This window comes from Dipodomys merriami, unplaced genomic scaffold, assembly GCF_024711535.1.
Source record: "Dipodomys merriami isolate MVZ:Mamm:240054 unplaced genomic scaffold, mDipMer1.0.p SCAF_9, whole genome shotgun sequence".
In the NCBI taxonomy this organism is placed as follows: Eukaryota; Metazoa; Chordata; class Mammalia; order Rodentia; family Heteromyidae; genus Dipodomys; species Dipodomys merriami.
Window position 1 is genome coordinate 54,188,239 of NW_027206512.1, and position 14,609 is coordinate 54,202,847.

A 14,609-nucleotide genomic window follows, 5' to 3' on the forward strand; every position below is an offset into this window, starting at 1 on the left:
CAATTGGGATGTAACCAAAGGCAGAGGTGGGGAAGGATGGGCAGTAGTGTACCACCTTGTATATTCTGTTACTTTGTCCTTCTCCAGTGATAAAACACCTACACAAACTCAAGAATACAATTAATGGTAAAATAATTAGGAAGTAATGATTTTGCGTATTAATTTAGTTTGTAATATCAATCTTATACTTAACAGTTTATATAATTTTTGTACTTACAAAATATATAATTTGTTAAAAAAAAAAAAGGCCCAAAATTCAACTATAGGCTCTCATGAGCCAGCTCAGCTGGTCTGACCTCAAGGACAAATAACGCGCCTAAGATCACACAGTAAAAGTGCCAAGATATACACTCAGCGCACGGAGGTTCAAATCCTGCTTAAACATGCTGCCCTTCATGATACAGACTCAGAGTGATGAAGGAGCCGTCAAAGGGTGACCCTGCTACTCCATGCTTGAAGGCAAACCAGTGCAGAACACAATCTCTGCACATAACTAAAGCAGGTTTTGATCATGTCAACAGGCAAACGATACTGAGTAGGAAAATGGAGCGGCTCATTCTTCACATGTATTGTAGAGACGGAGACACACGGAGACTCATGACCTCCGGAGAGCGAGACCACCCATGGAGGCACGGACAGGGACGTTTATTTACACTACGTACTCCAGAAAAGGGTCCTGAGCCTACCTCGTCCTGGGCTAGATCCCAGAACCAAGAGCGGCCTCGGCCACCAAGCCTCCAAGCCTCCAGCAGGCAGTCCTGACCCCCGACCTTGGTCAGTGGGTCTGCAAACCACCGACGAGTCAGTCTGCGGACCTCCAACCCCAGACCTCCAGACCTCCAGCGGGGAAGGCTGCTCCCTGTCTCCCCTTCCTCCTCCGCCGCCGGCCTCTCCGCTCTCCACAGGCCTGCCCTGCCCGGCCCTGCCCGGCCCTGCCCGGCCCTGCCCCGGGAGGCCTCTCCACGGGCCTCTCCAGAGGAGGCTGGCCCCCGAGGCCTGCCCTGCCCGACCCCCCCCCCCCCGCGCTTTCCCCTCCCGCCGTCCCTCCTCCACGCCCTCCCCACTCTCCTCCCCCCCCCTTCCTCTTCTCCTCAGGACTTCCGGTCCCCTGCAGACTGTTTTCCTCAGGACTGCTCAGGGTCTCCTCAGGACTCCGGTTTTTCTCCAACTCACCTAACTCCCCTCACCTCTCCTCCGGCCTCTGGCTTTTCCCCTACACCCCTGAGGCGTTGCAGCCTATATACATATATACATGCAGACCCGCTGAGCGACCCCCCCCACACACACACACTAATGGTTTCAAACCACCATTCATGCTCTTCCCCCAAGCTGCCCTGCTCCAATCCCCACCATTCGTGCTCTTCCCCCAAGCTGCCCTGCTCCAATCCCAATCCGCAGCTCACCCTGTGGGGCTCGACGCCCCGCCCCCTATCGGCGGCACGGCACGCCCCTTTCAGCAGCATGCCACGCCCCTCTGGTGGTGCCCCATGGGGCGGTGATGTCAGCTTCTCAAAGCCCTGCTCTCTCCCATGGCCTGGTCTGTGGAGCTGTGAGGCTTGCCCTGCCCCGCCCCCTCCAGCAGGGGCCCCTCCAAGGGGCCTCCAAGGGGCCATGCTGACTATTGGGCCCTGCTGATTATCAGGGCCCCACGGGTTATTACAGGTGTCCAAACAGCATCATGTCAAGGTGAATCTAAGATTTGACTGGAAAACTAATCATGATAACTGAAATTTTGACGATCATACTGTGGGCAGAATTTTCACTAAGTTTGTAGCATTAAGCTTGCTGAGTAGGTTACATTTATATCACTTATTTAGTAGAAACTTCTTTTAATTGCAGTTTTGCCTATATTGGTGTTTATGGTAAAGAAAATGACTATTTACAGCAAGTTATATACTATAATCCATATGCAAAACAACAACTACAATTCTTGGGTGAAATAAGGAAGTATATTTCTAAGTGGTTCATTCACTGGTTATAAGTTAGATAACCTAGAAAATAGGTGAGAAGAAAGATATATACACTTGAGCAGTGAAGTAGACATTTACCATGAGAATGTAGTAGAAGTTTCATTTTATGTAGGTACAAACTGTCCATAAATACTGGCAAAAGGCCTGGAAAGCAAAAGCAGAAATATACTATTAAGAATTTGGTTTTGTTTTGTTTTTTGTCAGTCATGTGGCTTGAACTCAGGGCCTTTATGCTGTCCCTGAGCTTTCTTGCTATAAGCCTAGAGTCATAGCTCCACTTCTAATTTCCTGACAGATAACTGCAGATAAGAGTCTCATGAACTGGCTTCAAACTACAATCCTCAGATCTCAGCCTCCTTAATTGTTAGGATTACAGGTATGAACCACCAGCACTCAGCTTTGTCTTAAATTATACATGAAATGGACTTTATAATTTGACAGTGGCAAGTTAGGTATGTCTGTATGTGTGGGTATGTATGTGTGTGTATCCCTGAATGAAACAGTAATTAAACAATGATAGATAATAAGCCTACTAAAAATACATAATGGAATCATAAAAACATAAGTCAGAAAAAAAGGTAAAAGAGAATAAAAGACAGAGATAAGATAAAAACAATAGCAGCAAGTTTAGGTTTAAATCTAACCATGTCAATAATATCATTAAGTATAGATGACTGAAAGCCCAGCAATTATCAGACTGAATAAAAATCTACAACTCAGACATGACTTGAAAAAACTTACTTTAAATAGACACAAAATGATTTAAAATAAAAAGATAAAAATGTAACAAAACTGGAGCAGTTGTATTAACATTAGCATAGATCTTCAGGGTAAAATACCAACCAAGTATAAAGAAAGTCATTTCATTAATATTAAAGCAATCAGTTTTCAAGAGTTCATAAGCAATGTTATATGATTATGCACTTAATAATAAAGTTTTCATACATAAAGCAAAGCTGAAAGAACTCTACGAGGTTGATAAGTCTATAATTATATTTGGATATTTCAATTAATCGATCAAAAGGTCCACAGAAAAATAGACAAAAGATTCAAAGAGTTCTTTCCCAGTTGGAAAAACGTGTGTTTTGTAAACGCTTTTAAAATATAGATTATTAAATTCTGAGAAATGCAAATGAAAAGCACACTCAGATGCCATTCTACACCCACAGAGTTGGCACAGAGTTTCAAAGTTGGGCAATACCAGAGGTTGAAGAGATTGTTGCTTGGCAGCAATGTGTATCCATTGCTGCTGAGAGTGAGATGTGGAAATATCTAGTAAAATAGAGAAACACAGCCCAGCAACTCACATACTATTATAAACTCTACAGATATGGACCAGAGAGACCTATACAGCCATGACTGCAACCAAAATAAAATAAAATAAAATAGTGAAAGACAAAACCACTGGAAGCCACCCAAGACTCCTTAGTCCTAACTATGCATCTATATGTACATATACACATATGTATGTATACGCACACATATATTTCCAAGTTTATAACGTACAAAACGTGTAAAATTGAATACCAAATTGTTTAGCTCATCCAGCATCAGTGACTTAATTCTAGCTACAGTGCAATTCTAGCTACGCAAGATGAGGAGATCTGAGGTTCATGGTTCAAGGCTAGCCTGAAAAGACAAATCTGACTTTCATATCCAATCAAACAGCAAAAGATGGAACTAGAAGCTTGGCTCAAGTGGTAAAGGGCCACCTTGAGCTGAAAACCTGGCTAAGAGCAAGTGCTCCTGAGTTCAAGCCCTGGTCCTAGAACAAACAAATAAGTCAGCTTTCTGAGTATATAACACAATTCCAGGTTGGTCATTGTGCCATGGCAGTGATCACAGACCTAATCCAGCATTCAAACAAACCCCACAGAAGGGATGTATTTTTCCTTCAGTTAAAGGGACAGGATGAGTTAGTCTTGACTTCTGACAAGCTAGAACCAAGAGAAGAAGAGGAAACAAGGAAACAGGTAAGGAAGAGGAAGTCCCTAGTTAGGATTCCCTACAGGCCCAGAGTGTGAACAGTTGTACTTGTGTGAGTAACAACAGGTTGTGGCCAAGAAGTGGGCCCAGGAGCAGGAGCAAGCATGAGAGCTGTTGGCATCTGAGAAAGGAAACTCTACAAGGGCAAATAGATTTTTCTATTAGTTTCTTAAAGCTGATATAACAAGTAAACACAAAGTTGATGGCTTAAACAACAGAAACGTATTTCTTCACCATTTTAAAGGATAGAAGCCTGAATTGCAAGGCATCGGCAGGGTTGGTCCTTCTGGAATCAACAGAAGTGAGAATTTACCGCATGTCCCTCACCTAACTCTGTTGCTATCTGCGATTCTTGCCATTCTCCTCAGTCACTCCAGTTTCTGCCTCAGCTTCGCGTGCCCCTCCCCTGTGCACCTCTGTCTTGTTTTCTGTCTTTTCTAAGGACATTTATATTAGTTTTGGAGCCCATCCTAAATCCAGGATGACTTCATTTCAAGATTATTAATAATATCTGCAAGAATCCTATTTCAGAATAAAGTCCTGCTTGTAGGTACTGGACTCAGATCTATGCCCTGGGAACCATGTTCAGCTCGTAGGTAGAAACAAAGGTTGATGTCTGGACTTCTCTAGAACAAAGGAAGTAATGAGATTCAGACCATGATGGGGCCTGCATCTTGGATGCTAGAAGGTTCCCCATCAATGGGCCACACAAAGTCCCTAAGAAAAGGAATCAATGCTGACTATGTTCCAAAGTCTGAGTTGCTATAAGTATTTTCCTTTCTATTACCTCTACTCAACCAAGTCAGAAGCCATGGTTAACAAGCCAAAACAAGACCTGAGGGGAAAGAAAGATGATCTCAGCCCCTTTCTCCTACAGAGCTAAGAAAAATAAAGCACTAAATCCAACTTGGGGTTTTAACTATTTCATAGTTAGGTTATTCTAAATAGTATAACAAGACTGTGTTTTACAACTTAAACTGGCCATATGTATCAGTCAGGGTCCCAGCAGGAAACAGATGGCACTCAAACTGGGTAATTAAAAAGAGTTTAATATAAAAAAAATACATGCTATTTCTAGGGATGTGAGCAGGATTTTGGAGAAAGCAACAAGGGATGGTGCAGTACCTCAAGGCTTGCAACATCAAGACACCATTACTACCCAAGAAGAGAACAGGGGAAGGATTGGTTTCCAAAGTCTGCAGAGAGAGAGTACAGTATGTTCAGGGCTGCCTGGCAGGATAAGATGCTTTTAGTATTGGGACATTGCCAACCCACTTCAATTAAGCAGGGAGGCAACCAGGAAGGCAACATTGGTTTATCCCCCCTCCCTCTCCACTCTACTATGTCTTACTAGTGCTTCTTGTTGATCAAGTCCAAATGTAAGACTCAGGATAGTGGATTCCCCTGATTGATCCATACAGAAGGGCTTTCCAAGGTCCAGGACAGAGGGAAGTGAGTAATGGATATCTGGATAGATAAGCAGAATACACCAGGACAGCAAGACATTAAAAAAAAAAAACAGTAGCTTTTCTAACTACAAATAATGAATAGGTCGAGAAAAAAGTTAGGAAAGTAGCTCAATTCACAAAGGCCTCAAATTTTTAAAAAACCCTATATAAAGTTGACCAAGGAGATGAAAGAACTCTACAATGAAACCATAAAACACTGAAGAAGATTCCATATGATAGACCAATCTCCCCTTTTCAGAGATTGACAGAATTAATATAGTGAAAGGGCCATATTGCTGAAGTCAATCTACAGAGGCAATGAATTGCCCATTAGCATTCCAATGTTATTCTTCACAGAAATAGAAAAAAAATGATAAAATATATATGTAAGCATCAACAGCCTTGAGCAAAAGAGCAGGACAGGAGGTGGTATCACAATACGGGACTTCTAATTATACAACAAAGCCACAGTAATAAAAACAGCAAGGTATTGGCTCAAAAACAGGCACAAAGACCAAGAGAACAGTATAGCAGATCTAGACATAAAACCAAACAGCTACACCATCTGATTTTTTGACAAATGATCCAAAAATCATTCACAAGAGAAAAGACATCTTCAACAATAGTGCAGGGAAAACCAGATATCTACAATCTAGAGACTGAAACTTCACCCCATCTCTCTCTCAGTACAAAAATAAACTCCAAATGAATCAAAGATCACAGTGTAAGATCTGAAAGTTTTCAATTACTACAGAAAAACATACATCTTTGGAAGACATAGGCACAGGCAATTATTTTCTAAATAGGATTTCAGTTTCCCAGAAAAATGAAAGCAAGAATTGACAAGTGAGATTGCATCAAATAAAGCTTGTGCACAGTAAAAGAAATAATTATCAGAATCAAGAGACATCCTACAGAATCAGAGAAAAATCTCTGCCATCCATTTAATGTATGAAGGATTAATAATGAAAATATACAAAGAGTTCAAAGCATTAAACTTCAAAATAATCACCCCATTATTAAATGGTCAATGAACTGAAATCTCTCTCTCTCTCTTGCTCTCTCTCTCTTTCTCTCTCTCTATATATATATGTATGCATATATATATATATATATATATATATATATAATGAATGATTCAGTAGATACATGATGTGATGTTCAACATTCTTAGGACTAAGGAAATACAAACCAAAACTATACTAACATTCTATCTCACCCCATCACCCCAGTCAGAATGTCAATCATCAAGAAAGTAACAAATGTCAAAGATGAAGGAAAGAAGAATACTCATGCACTATTAGTGGGAATGTAAACTAATGTAAACTATGGGAATTAGTATGAAGGTTCCTCAGAAAGCCAAAGCAGCCCTTCCTTATGAATCTGCTCTATCATTTTCAGGCATATATCCACAGGAATGTAAATCAATAGCCAAGCACATGCATACCCATGTTTCTTGCAGCTCTGTTCTCAATAGCTAAACTATAGAATTAGTTACAGTACCCATCAACTGATAAAGTGATAAAGAAATTTTGGCACACAGTAAAAAATAAAATTATGTCTTTTGCTGTAAACAGATGGAACTGGAGATCATCATTTTCAGTGTGATAAAGATTTAAAAAATCAAAGTGTGCACGTGTATGTGTTTGTGTATAATTATAGCTGTAGGACTGTTGGGCAGAGAGAGAGGTGGGTAAAGAGAGAGAAAGAGAATGATGGAAAATGGCTATTATTAAAATATATTATCTCTACATATGAAGAGGACCTGAGGAAAATCACTGAAATTTGTTGAATAAGAGAAGGACAAGGGGATGTAGAAAGAAAGAGCAAAAGAGGGCATTTGTCTGATTAAAATATAATATATGCACCTGTGAAATGCCACAGTGAAACCTCTTTGTACAATTAGCATACAATGAAAAATGGGACGGGCGGGAGGGGGGGAGAGGCGGAGAACGACAAGAAAGTGAAACAAGCTCTGTTGTGGGTTGGTGCCAACAGAAGTAGGAGTGGGGAGAACAGAGAAGTTCAGCAGGGCGAACCTGGTCTGAACTGTCAGAGTACTTTATGTATATATGGGAATATAGCAGGATGTAACCTGCTGAAGTTGTTTCAAGAGCTGTGGGTGAGAGAGAGTGATGGATGGAGGTGGTGATTTTGATAGGGGTACATTACATTTATGCATGCGTGTGTCACCATGCAATCCTCTTATACAACTCATATATGCTAATAAAATATGTTTAGGAAAGAAATCATCAGGACACAATAGGGCTTAAATAAGCAGAAAAACTCAGCCCTTCTCTATTTTCTTCCAAAGGGAAGAGAAGAGCTATGTCCACTGAGCAAGGGTGAAGGGACAAGGGACTCAAAATCTAACTTGCCTAGATAAGTGTGCTCCAGGAGTCCTATTCATTGACTGTAGCAGTACCGTATAACAGAATATAATCATAATTTAACACTGATTTGATAATACAGAGAAGTGATGAATTCTTAGGGGAATAAGTAGTGAGAGGAAATATTTCAAGCGTGGTTCTGAGACTTGACCTTGTAGCCTCTAAGCCTTTAACTTTTCCTGTTGTTTGTTTTCTGGTGATCATAATGTCTTTAGCTCCAAAGACTACAAAGACGTTTCAGGCTTCCACTTCATTTCTATGAGTCCTGCTTAATATATGCAGCATTTTGTCTTAACTGCTCTGGCCTCTGCTATTCTACTGCAATTATTCTTTCATCTTTCAATTAAGCCTCTTTGCATACAGCCATTTATGCATCGAGTCGTGGAATCGTGCGACCCAGTGGAAGAACCTTGCCTTTGTATCTTTGCAAGACAACCTCTACTCTTCCTTCCATCCATCAGAGCATCCCTTTCCTCTCTGCTGATTCCAGCTTCTGATTCACTATGCTAATAACAGCCCCATTTGGAAGGATAGAAGGATGTCGTGGGGAAAACACGATGATAATAATAGTAGATATCATTTATGGAGCCTTTATAATGGGCAGGCACTTTGCTAAGCACTTTACATGCTTTATAACTACTGTTACACTGCTCCCCCTCCCCATTAAAATATGAGGAATCTGAGGTTCCCTTGAGTTCAAGGACTTAGAGAAGTCATAAAGAAATCAATTGGTGGAACTAAAGTTGGAAGACAAGTGTAACAACTAGCCCCATGCTCTTCATTCTCTCTATGACCTTTCATTTAGGATGTGTTAAAATAATTTTATGGTTTACGCTCTGTGGGGCCTTGAGGAATCCTACCATTGCCTCAGTTTCCTCCTCTGTAAATGCGGAAGGTTCAAAAAAAACACCTAGTTTTCCTGTAAGGCAAAGTGAATTTATTGGATGCATTATTACAGTGGATGCATTTCAAATTGACTTGCTGGGCAGCAGTATATAATGAACGCCATTAGTGTTAGTGAATATGGACCCTGCCACTCTCGCTACATTTCTCTCATGTACTGCCTCCCCTAAAAGCGGGTCCCAGAGTGTACAGTCCTTTAAAGGAAATCCTCCTGCCTTGCTGGCCTCTTCGAGATCTACATAGCTGATTTCTTTCTCTGGTGTGGCTGATGGTTTGGCTGCCTTTGTACCCACGCAGACCTGTTGAGTGTGCCCACACCTCCTTCCCACACATCTGTGTGTTTCTCTGAGGCTGGTCCTCAGCCATCACTCCAGCCTCTCAGTACCTTGACAAGGGCATTCATCTTGTTCCAGAACTTTGAGGCAGGAGGAGATGGCTCCAGTACAAAACACACCATAAAAGCTGTCTCCAAGGGCAGCAATCACTTTTCTCAGTAGCCTTTTTTTTTCTGTTTTCCTTTTAAAAATAAAATAAAATTCTCCTCTTATGTAACTATGGAACTAAGGGTCAGACATAGATGTTTAAAATGCAAAAGGTGCCCTACATTCAACCCTCTGCTGCCCAGGAGAAACACCTTTGCAATACTTCATTAAACCTTTTAACTCTTCCCTTCCTGAGCTCCAGGAAAATTATAAAGTACTATTGATCCAAACCTTCTTGTTGACATCACAGAAAACATAAAATACTCCAAGAAACCTCAAGTCCTGGAAATTTATCTGGCCTGGTTCCAAAAGCAAATCAACACAGAGATTTTGTAAGCACTAATTCAATTTTCACTATTTTCTTATCAATCACGAATCGCAGATTTGCATTGCACAGCATAATTAAACTCAAAAATTCACTCCCCAAACCTGGTCTATGAATTAGGCAGGGTAGATGAATGCTATCATTCAATTAACTATGAATATCTTCTCTTAAATAAGTTACATCTTGATGTATGGCTTCTGGAATAGCTAGGTAAATTTGACATTCATTAAAAATGAGCTGAAAGGGGCTAATGGAATAGTTCCTTGACTAGCCGAAATCTCAGGCTTCCAGGTCAGCTGGATCTTTTATCATTTCAACAAATATTTATGGAGCACTCCTGTGCTCCTGACACCATAGTCTAACTGGGGTTTAAGTCCTGGTTCTCCCAAGAGAAGTGAGAAAGGCCTGAGCAGATGTGGGGGATGGGGTAGGAAGCACTTGAAATACTTTACATGAAAAGCTGGGCCTAGTCTGAGTCTTCCCTTCCTAAACAATTCTGGAACACCCCGCCCGCCCCTCCAAATAATGAGACCAGAAATCCTACTTGTCTGAGCAGGAATGTGGTTTTCAAAACCATATACAAATTCATTCTTTGACGGTGTGTCTCCTCTGAAAAAGGAATACAATCATACTCATTTTGCAAGGTGTATTAAAGGATATGCATAACGTTTTGTAAGGATATGTTTCTGGTAGTTACTCTTATTATTTTTTCTGTCATGGTAAGCTTTTATTCATTTGTGGTTTCTTATGTTTTCAAATTTCTCATTAGACTCTCAGTACGTGTAGATCTTTGCCATACATCCAACCGCAGTTCATGATGGGCTATATCATAAGGCAACCCCAGTTCAGCTTTTGTCTTACAGAAGACTGCTGTTCAGAATCAATGGATCATGGAAATTAAAAGCCGAACTTGAGGTATCACTGAGTCATAGTCCATTGCCTACAGAGAAGAGAAACATCCCTGCCCCACAGACAGTTTGGCACTTGGCACAGATGGGTCTCACTAGGTCTGTATGTTCTAGAAGTTTCATGATATGTGAAATGGTTAATTAGAAGGGGTAGGGTACTCTGAAATGTCACAGCAAGTTCCTCTTGGCCAACTGTCACGTTTCATGAATTCTTCTGCTGAACCCATTTGGATTAAGCAGTGACCCAATCCAAACAAATTGCTTCTGTGCCTCTTATCTCCTATCACCTAGTTATGCTACAAAACATCTATGTTGCAAGGATCAGATCCATTCAGCCCATGGTACTGTTTATGGCTAATTTTTATTAGTATTTTTTTTCAGGGCTCAGATTTCTCACAATAAAGTGATATAAAATAACTGTGGACAGTCAGTAAAACACTTTTTTTAAAAAGGTGGGACAAAAGATGTACACAATATAAAATATCAGCCCGAGAGTTCTCAGAGCAGCCCTGTATATTAGACACAATCATTTCTGGTATAGGTTTTAGGTAAAGATATCATTTACCTTTACCTACAGACACAAAACTCTAAGAAACCATTACTTGCCATCAGTACTTGAGGCGTTAAAAATATTTATGACATTGAAAACAGTTATGGAGAGGCAAACATTTCATTTCAATGTCAGAGGTCAGGCACATTGGCTAACACCCCAGATAATATTGATGTACCTTCAAAATTTAGAATAATGTTTATACCATTTATTTATTCATTCATATAGAGAGAGCACCCATCCTGAAGTATCTGGGACACGGAACAAGGTTTACATAAATCTGACTGTTTTTTTTCCCCCTGGGCCATTTGGCTCAGTCTGGTAGACCATAAATATTCAATAATACTTTACAATGACAAAGCATCTTTTATGCAAACATCGCTAAGCACATTATTCACCAATAATATAATCTCCTTTTTAACCTACTGGTAAAGTCATAGAAACTAATTGACTTTCTTCAAGGTCCCTCTACAAATTGTTTATTTGTCAATCAGAGTCCAGGTGTCCTGATCTTAGTTATAACTAAAGGGAGAAACAAACAAATGCATGCTATTTTAGGTGCTTAAGCGGATGACCTACACTAAATATTTCTAAATTGAAACTATTAGGCAAAATGTCTTCCTTAAAGATGTTAAATGTTGTGATGCAGTCAAGTGAATTTTATAACTTTTGTTCCAATTTGCCCAAGGCCAGTTACCATTTTCAGAGCCCCAAAGAATGACCTATTTTAATTGAATCCCGTTACAAACGCTTAAACTTTCACACTCTAATCAAATCAGGTTTCTAAATAGAAATTAAAGTTAGAGCAGAAAAATAAAACTTTTCATGCAAAGGTCCAGCTGATGTAATGGCACAGCTATACCAGAATATTCAAGCAAAGTAAGAGGCTGGGCAAGTACTGTAAGAATTAAACAGGCCTCAACGAGTTCATGCCACCCAAGCAAAAGGAAACATTTCCATTCAATTATTTTATCTCTCCTACCAAATACTGAATAATGCTGGCTAAACACAGAAAAATAATAAAATACCAATAGGGGAAAAAGGGTTTTGTTTTTGTTTTACAATGCCCAGTGTTTTTTCTATGACGGCTGCCACAAGAACATACAAATGCTAATCTCCAACCTCAGGACTGACCAAGCCCCAGCAATGAGACCTGACATCCATCACAGAGTTTGTGCCAAGGCTACACTTCCTGCCCAGTGGTGAGCATGGCAAGTCTACTAAGTAGACCTAATCCTGGAGGATGTAGAAGTCTCTGACAGGTAAATTGTGATCAAGAACTCCCTCCCGCCCCCAGATCCTCAAAGAGCTTTAGCAGTACTGTAATTCAAGGTATTTCTTTATTCTTTCTCTATTTTTTTCACTTATTACATATACAGGCCAGCATCCTCTGCCTCCCTCCTCTTTTTCTGCCATAGCCATTTCCTCCTAAAACCTTCTTGCTCATTCAATTTCATCTTGACATCTACTTCTCTGGAGACCTAGATTAGCAGATCATCTCGTGGTAATGCTGATGGTGATGGTAGTGGTTATGGTGATGATGGTGATAGTGATGGTAACAATGGTGGTGATGATGGTAGCACTGGTGGTGGTGATGACTATGGTGATGATGATGATGGTAATGATGGTGATAGTGACAGTTGTTGTGACAGTGATTACATTATAATGATAGGACCAACATAGTATAAGAATTCTAGGTCATATTCTAAAAGAATACCTAAATTATCTCATGTTCTAACTGTAACAAATTCTAAAAGGTATGTGTTACTGACCTAAGAGAAGTAAGTCTTTAAAATAGGTTAAATAACAAAAACAAGATTTGACTTTTTTTTTCCTTAGGCCAACAGAGAGCAGACTCACCGGTGCCGGTAACCACTATTTCATATTATCTCTTTATGCTAATAGTTTGCAGTATAATGTTCCAACCCTCCTTCTAGATAGTTATTCTGTAGTTAACTCAAAATAATGTATTACATTAGACCTTTTATATTAATTTATTCTTCTCTTGAAGTTTACTCTGATTTTTTGCACTTGCCAACTTTTTGTTATGCAGACCTAATCCAGTCATTCAAATACTGTTTTATAATTTATTCTTATAAAATAGTTTCCATATTTGTATCATACATATTATGACCCAATATATCAACTCTTGTAATTTTGGGAAAGGAAGACTTTTCCAGGCCATTAAAACAAACAAAGGTCAGGCAAATGAGCCAAGGCCAAAGAACTTAGACAACTGGGACCATTAAAACATCCAACAGTACAATACACAGTTTCCAATTTTAGAATTTATTGACACTATTAAATAGACCATTTAATAACAAACCAATGGGCTTTCTCTAAATGAAACAATTGGTATAATAAAATGCACTTTAAAAGATTTATATCCCATAAGCATCTTTCTAAGAAAGAACATTGGTTTGGAACTTGCAGCAGCTTACTAATTCAAGAACAAGACTTTTCAGATGGCAGCAGTACCATTTAGAATGATGAGAGATTCCTTGGACTCAGAAGCTAATTGACATTCCTCAAGGTCTCCCAAGAATCATTGGGTCAGTCTTCAGTCTTGGCAGATTTTCATATATGTCTCCAATGACCCTATGAATAACGAGTTTTCTGGATTTCATGTCAAATATTGATTCTGAAACCTATAGAGCTTTTCTGCTTTATGCCAACTGGAAGCATAAAGGAATGCCTCATCAGCAGCCCTGATAATAATAATACTTCACTATTTGCAAAGTTGGCTCTAAGACACATTATCAATCATCATCTCCCATCCCAAAGTAGCTCCTACATGAAAAAGAAATCTACTGTTCCCCTTTACTCTCTGACCTTCAGCCTGTGCCCCAGGAAACTTCTACTGTACTGAAATTTGGATGGAATGTAATCAGTAATTATATTGTAACATACATGAAGATTGCCTCCATTTTGCATCTATGAGAAAGAGCCACTGTCTTTGTCCAACTCCGTACAAATCTTTATGTCTGCCTTTTAAATGGGCAAGAAAAAGAAGCCCTACATGTTTTCCCAGCTCCATATCTACCACCTCTGAAATTCACTCAGAATGCTACCTCTGTTCCATGAACCCACAGATTGTCTGTGTTGATTCCATGTCTATGAACTCCAATGTCTTCATATTGCTTTGTGTTTTGTGGAGCTCATTACATCAGTGTACTCTCCTTTTTACTATACCATGTACAACATATATTGGGTCAATTAGGCACTCCAACTCCATAAAATAAGGAAGGTATATGATGGTTTAACACACACACACACACACACACACACACACACACACACACACACACACACACACACACACACACACAGAAACCAAGTTCCTTAGAGAGTAATCACTAGTCAACACGTGGGGAAGGAAAAATGAACTAATTTTGGGTGGATAGGCACAGTTCTCCTTCCACAGAAACCTTTAATTTGTTAGAATTCTGGGTCTGATTTTTTTTAGCAATCTGGCTCTTGTACATTAAAATATCTTTACAAAGCCCTGGACTAGAAGGTTCATAAAATTCTTTGTTGTCATTTTAAGATTTTAGAAGAAAATCAGGTTATATGGCTTCTGAGTTTTAAATAAATCCAGACATTACAATATTGCTCTCTGCTCTTCTTGTTTCCCTTTGCACACAAAG

The 14,609-nt window shown here is 39.7% G+C and overlaps 1 protein-coding gene across 9 annotated transcripts in view; it reads right to left on the minus strand.

The window, feature by feature from the left end:
* Positions 1–14,609, minus strand: part of LOC138820687 (cytosolic beta-glucosidase) — a 271,928-nt gene that overhangs the window by 240,233 nt on the left and 17,086 nt on the right. For 6 of the 9 annotated variants that reach the window (XR_011369948.1, XR_011369952.1, XR_011369951.1 and 3 more), the window contains one exon: positions 2,049–2,114. The exons of the other annotated variants lie outside the window; for them this stretch is intronic. Coding sequence is in view for 2 of the 6 variants with exons in the window: in XM_070012443.1 (XP_069868544.1) it covers positions 2,049–2,114 (66 nt within the window). In the remaining 4 variants the exon portion in view is untranslated. The remainder of the gene's footprint in view (positions 1–2,048; positions 2,115–14,609) is intronic. 9 annotated transcript variants of the gene reach the window in all.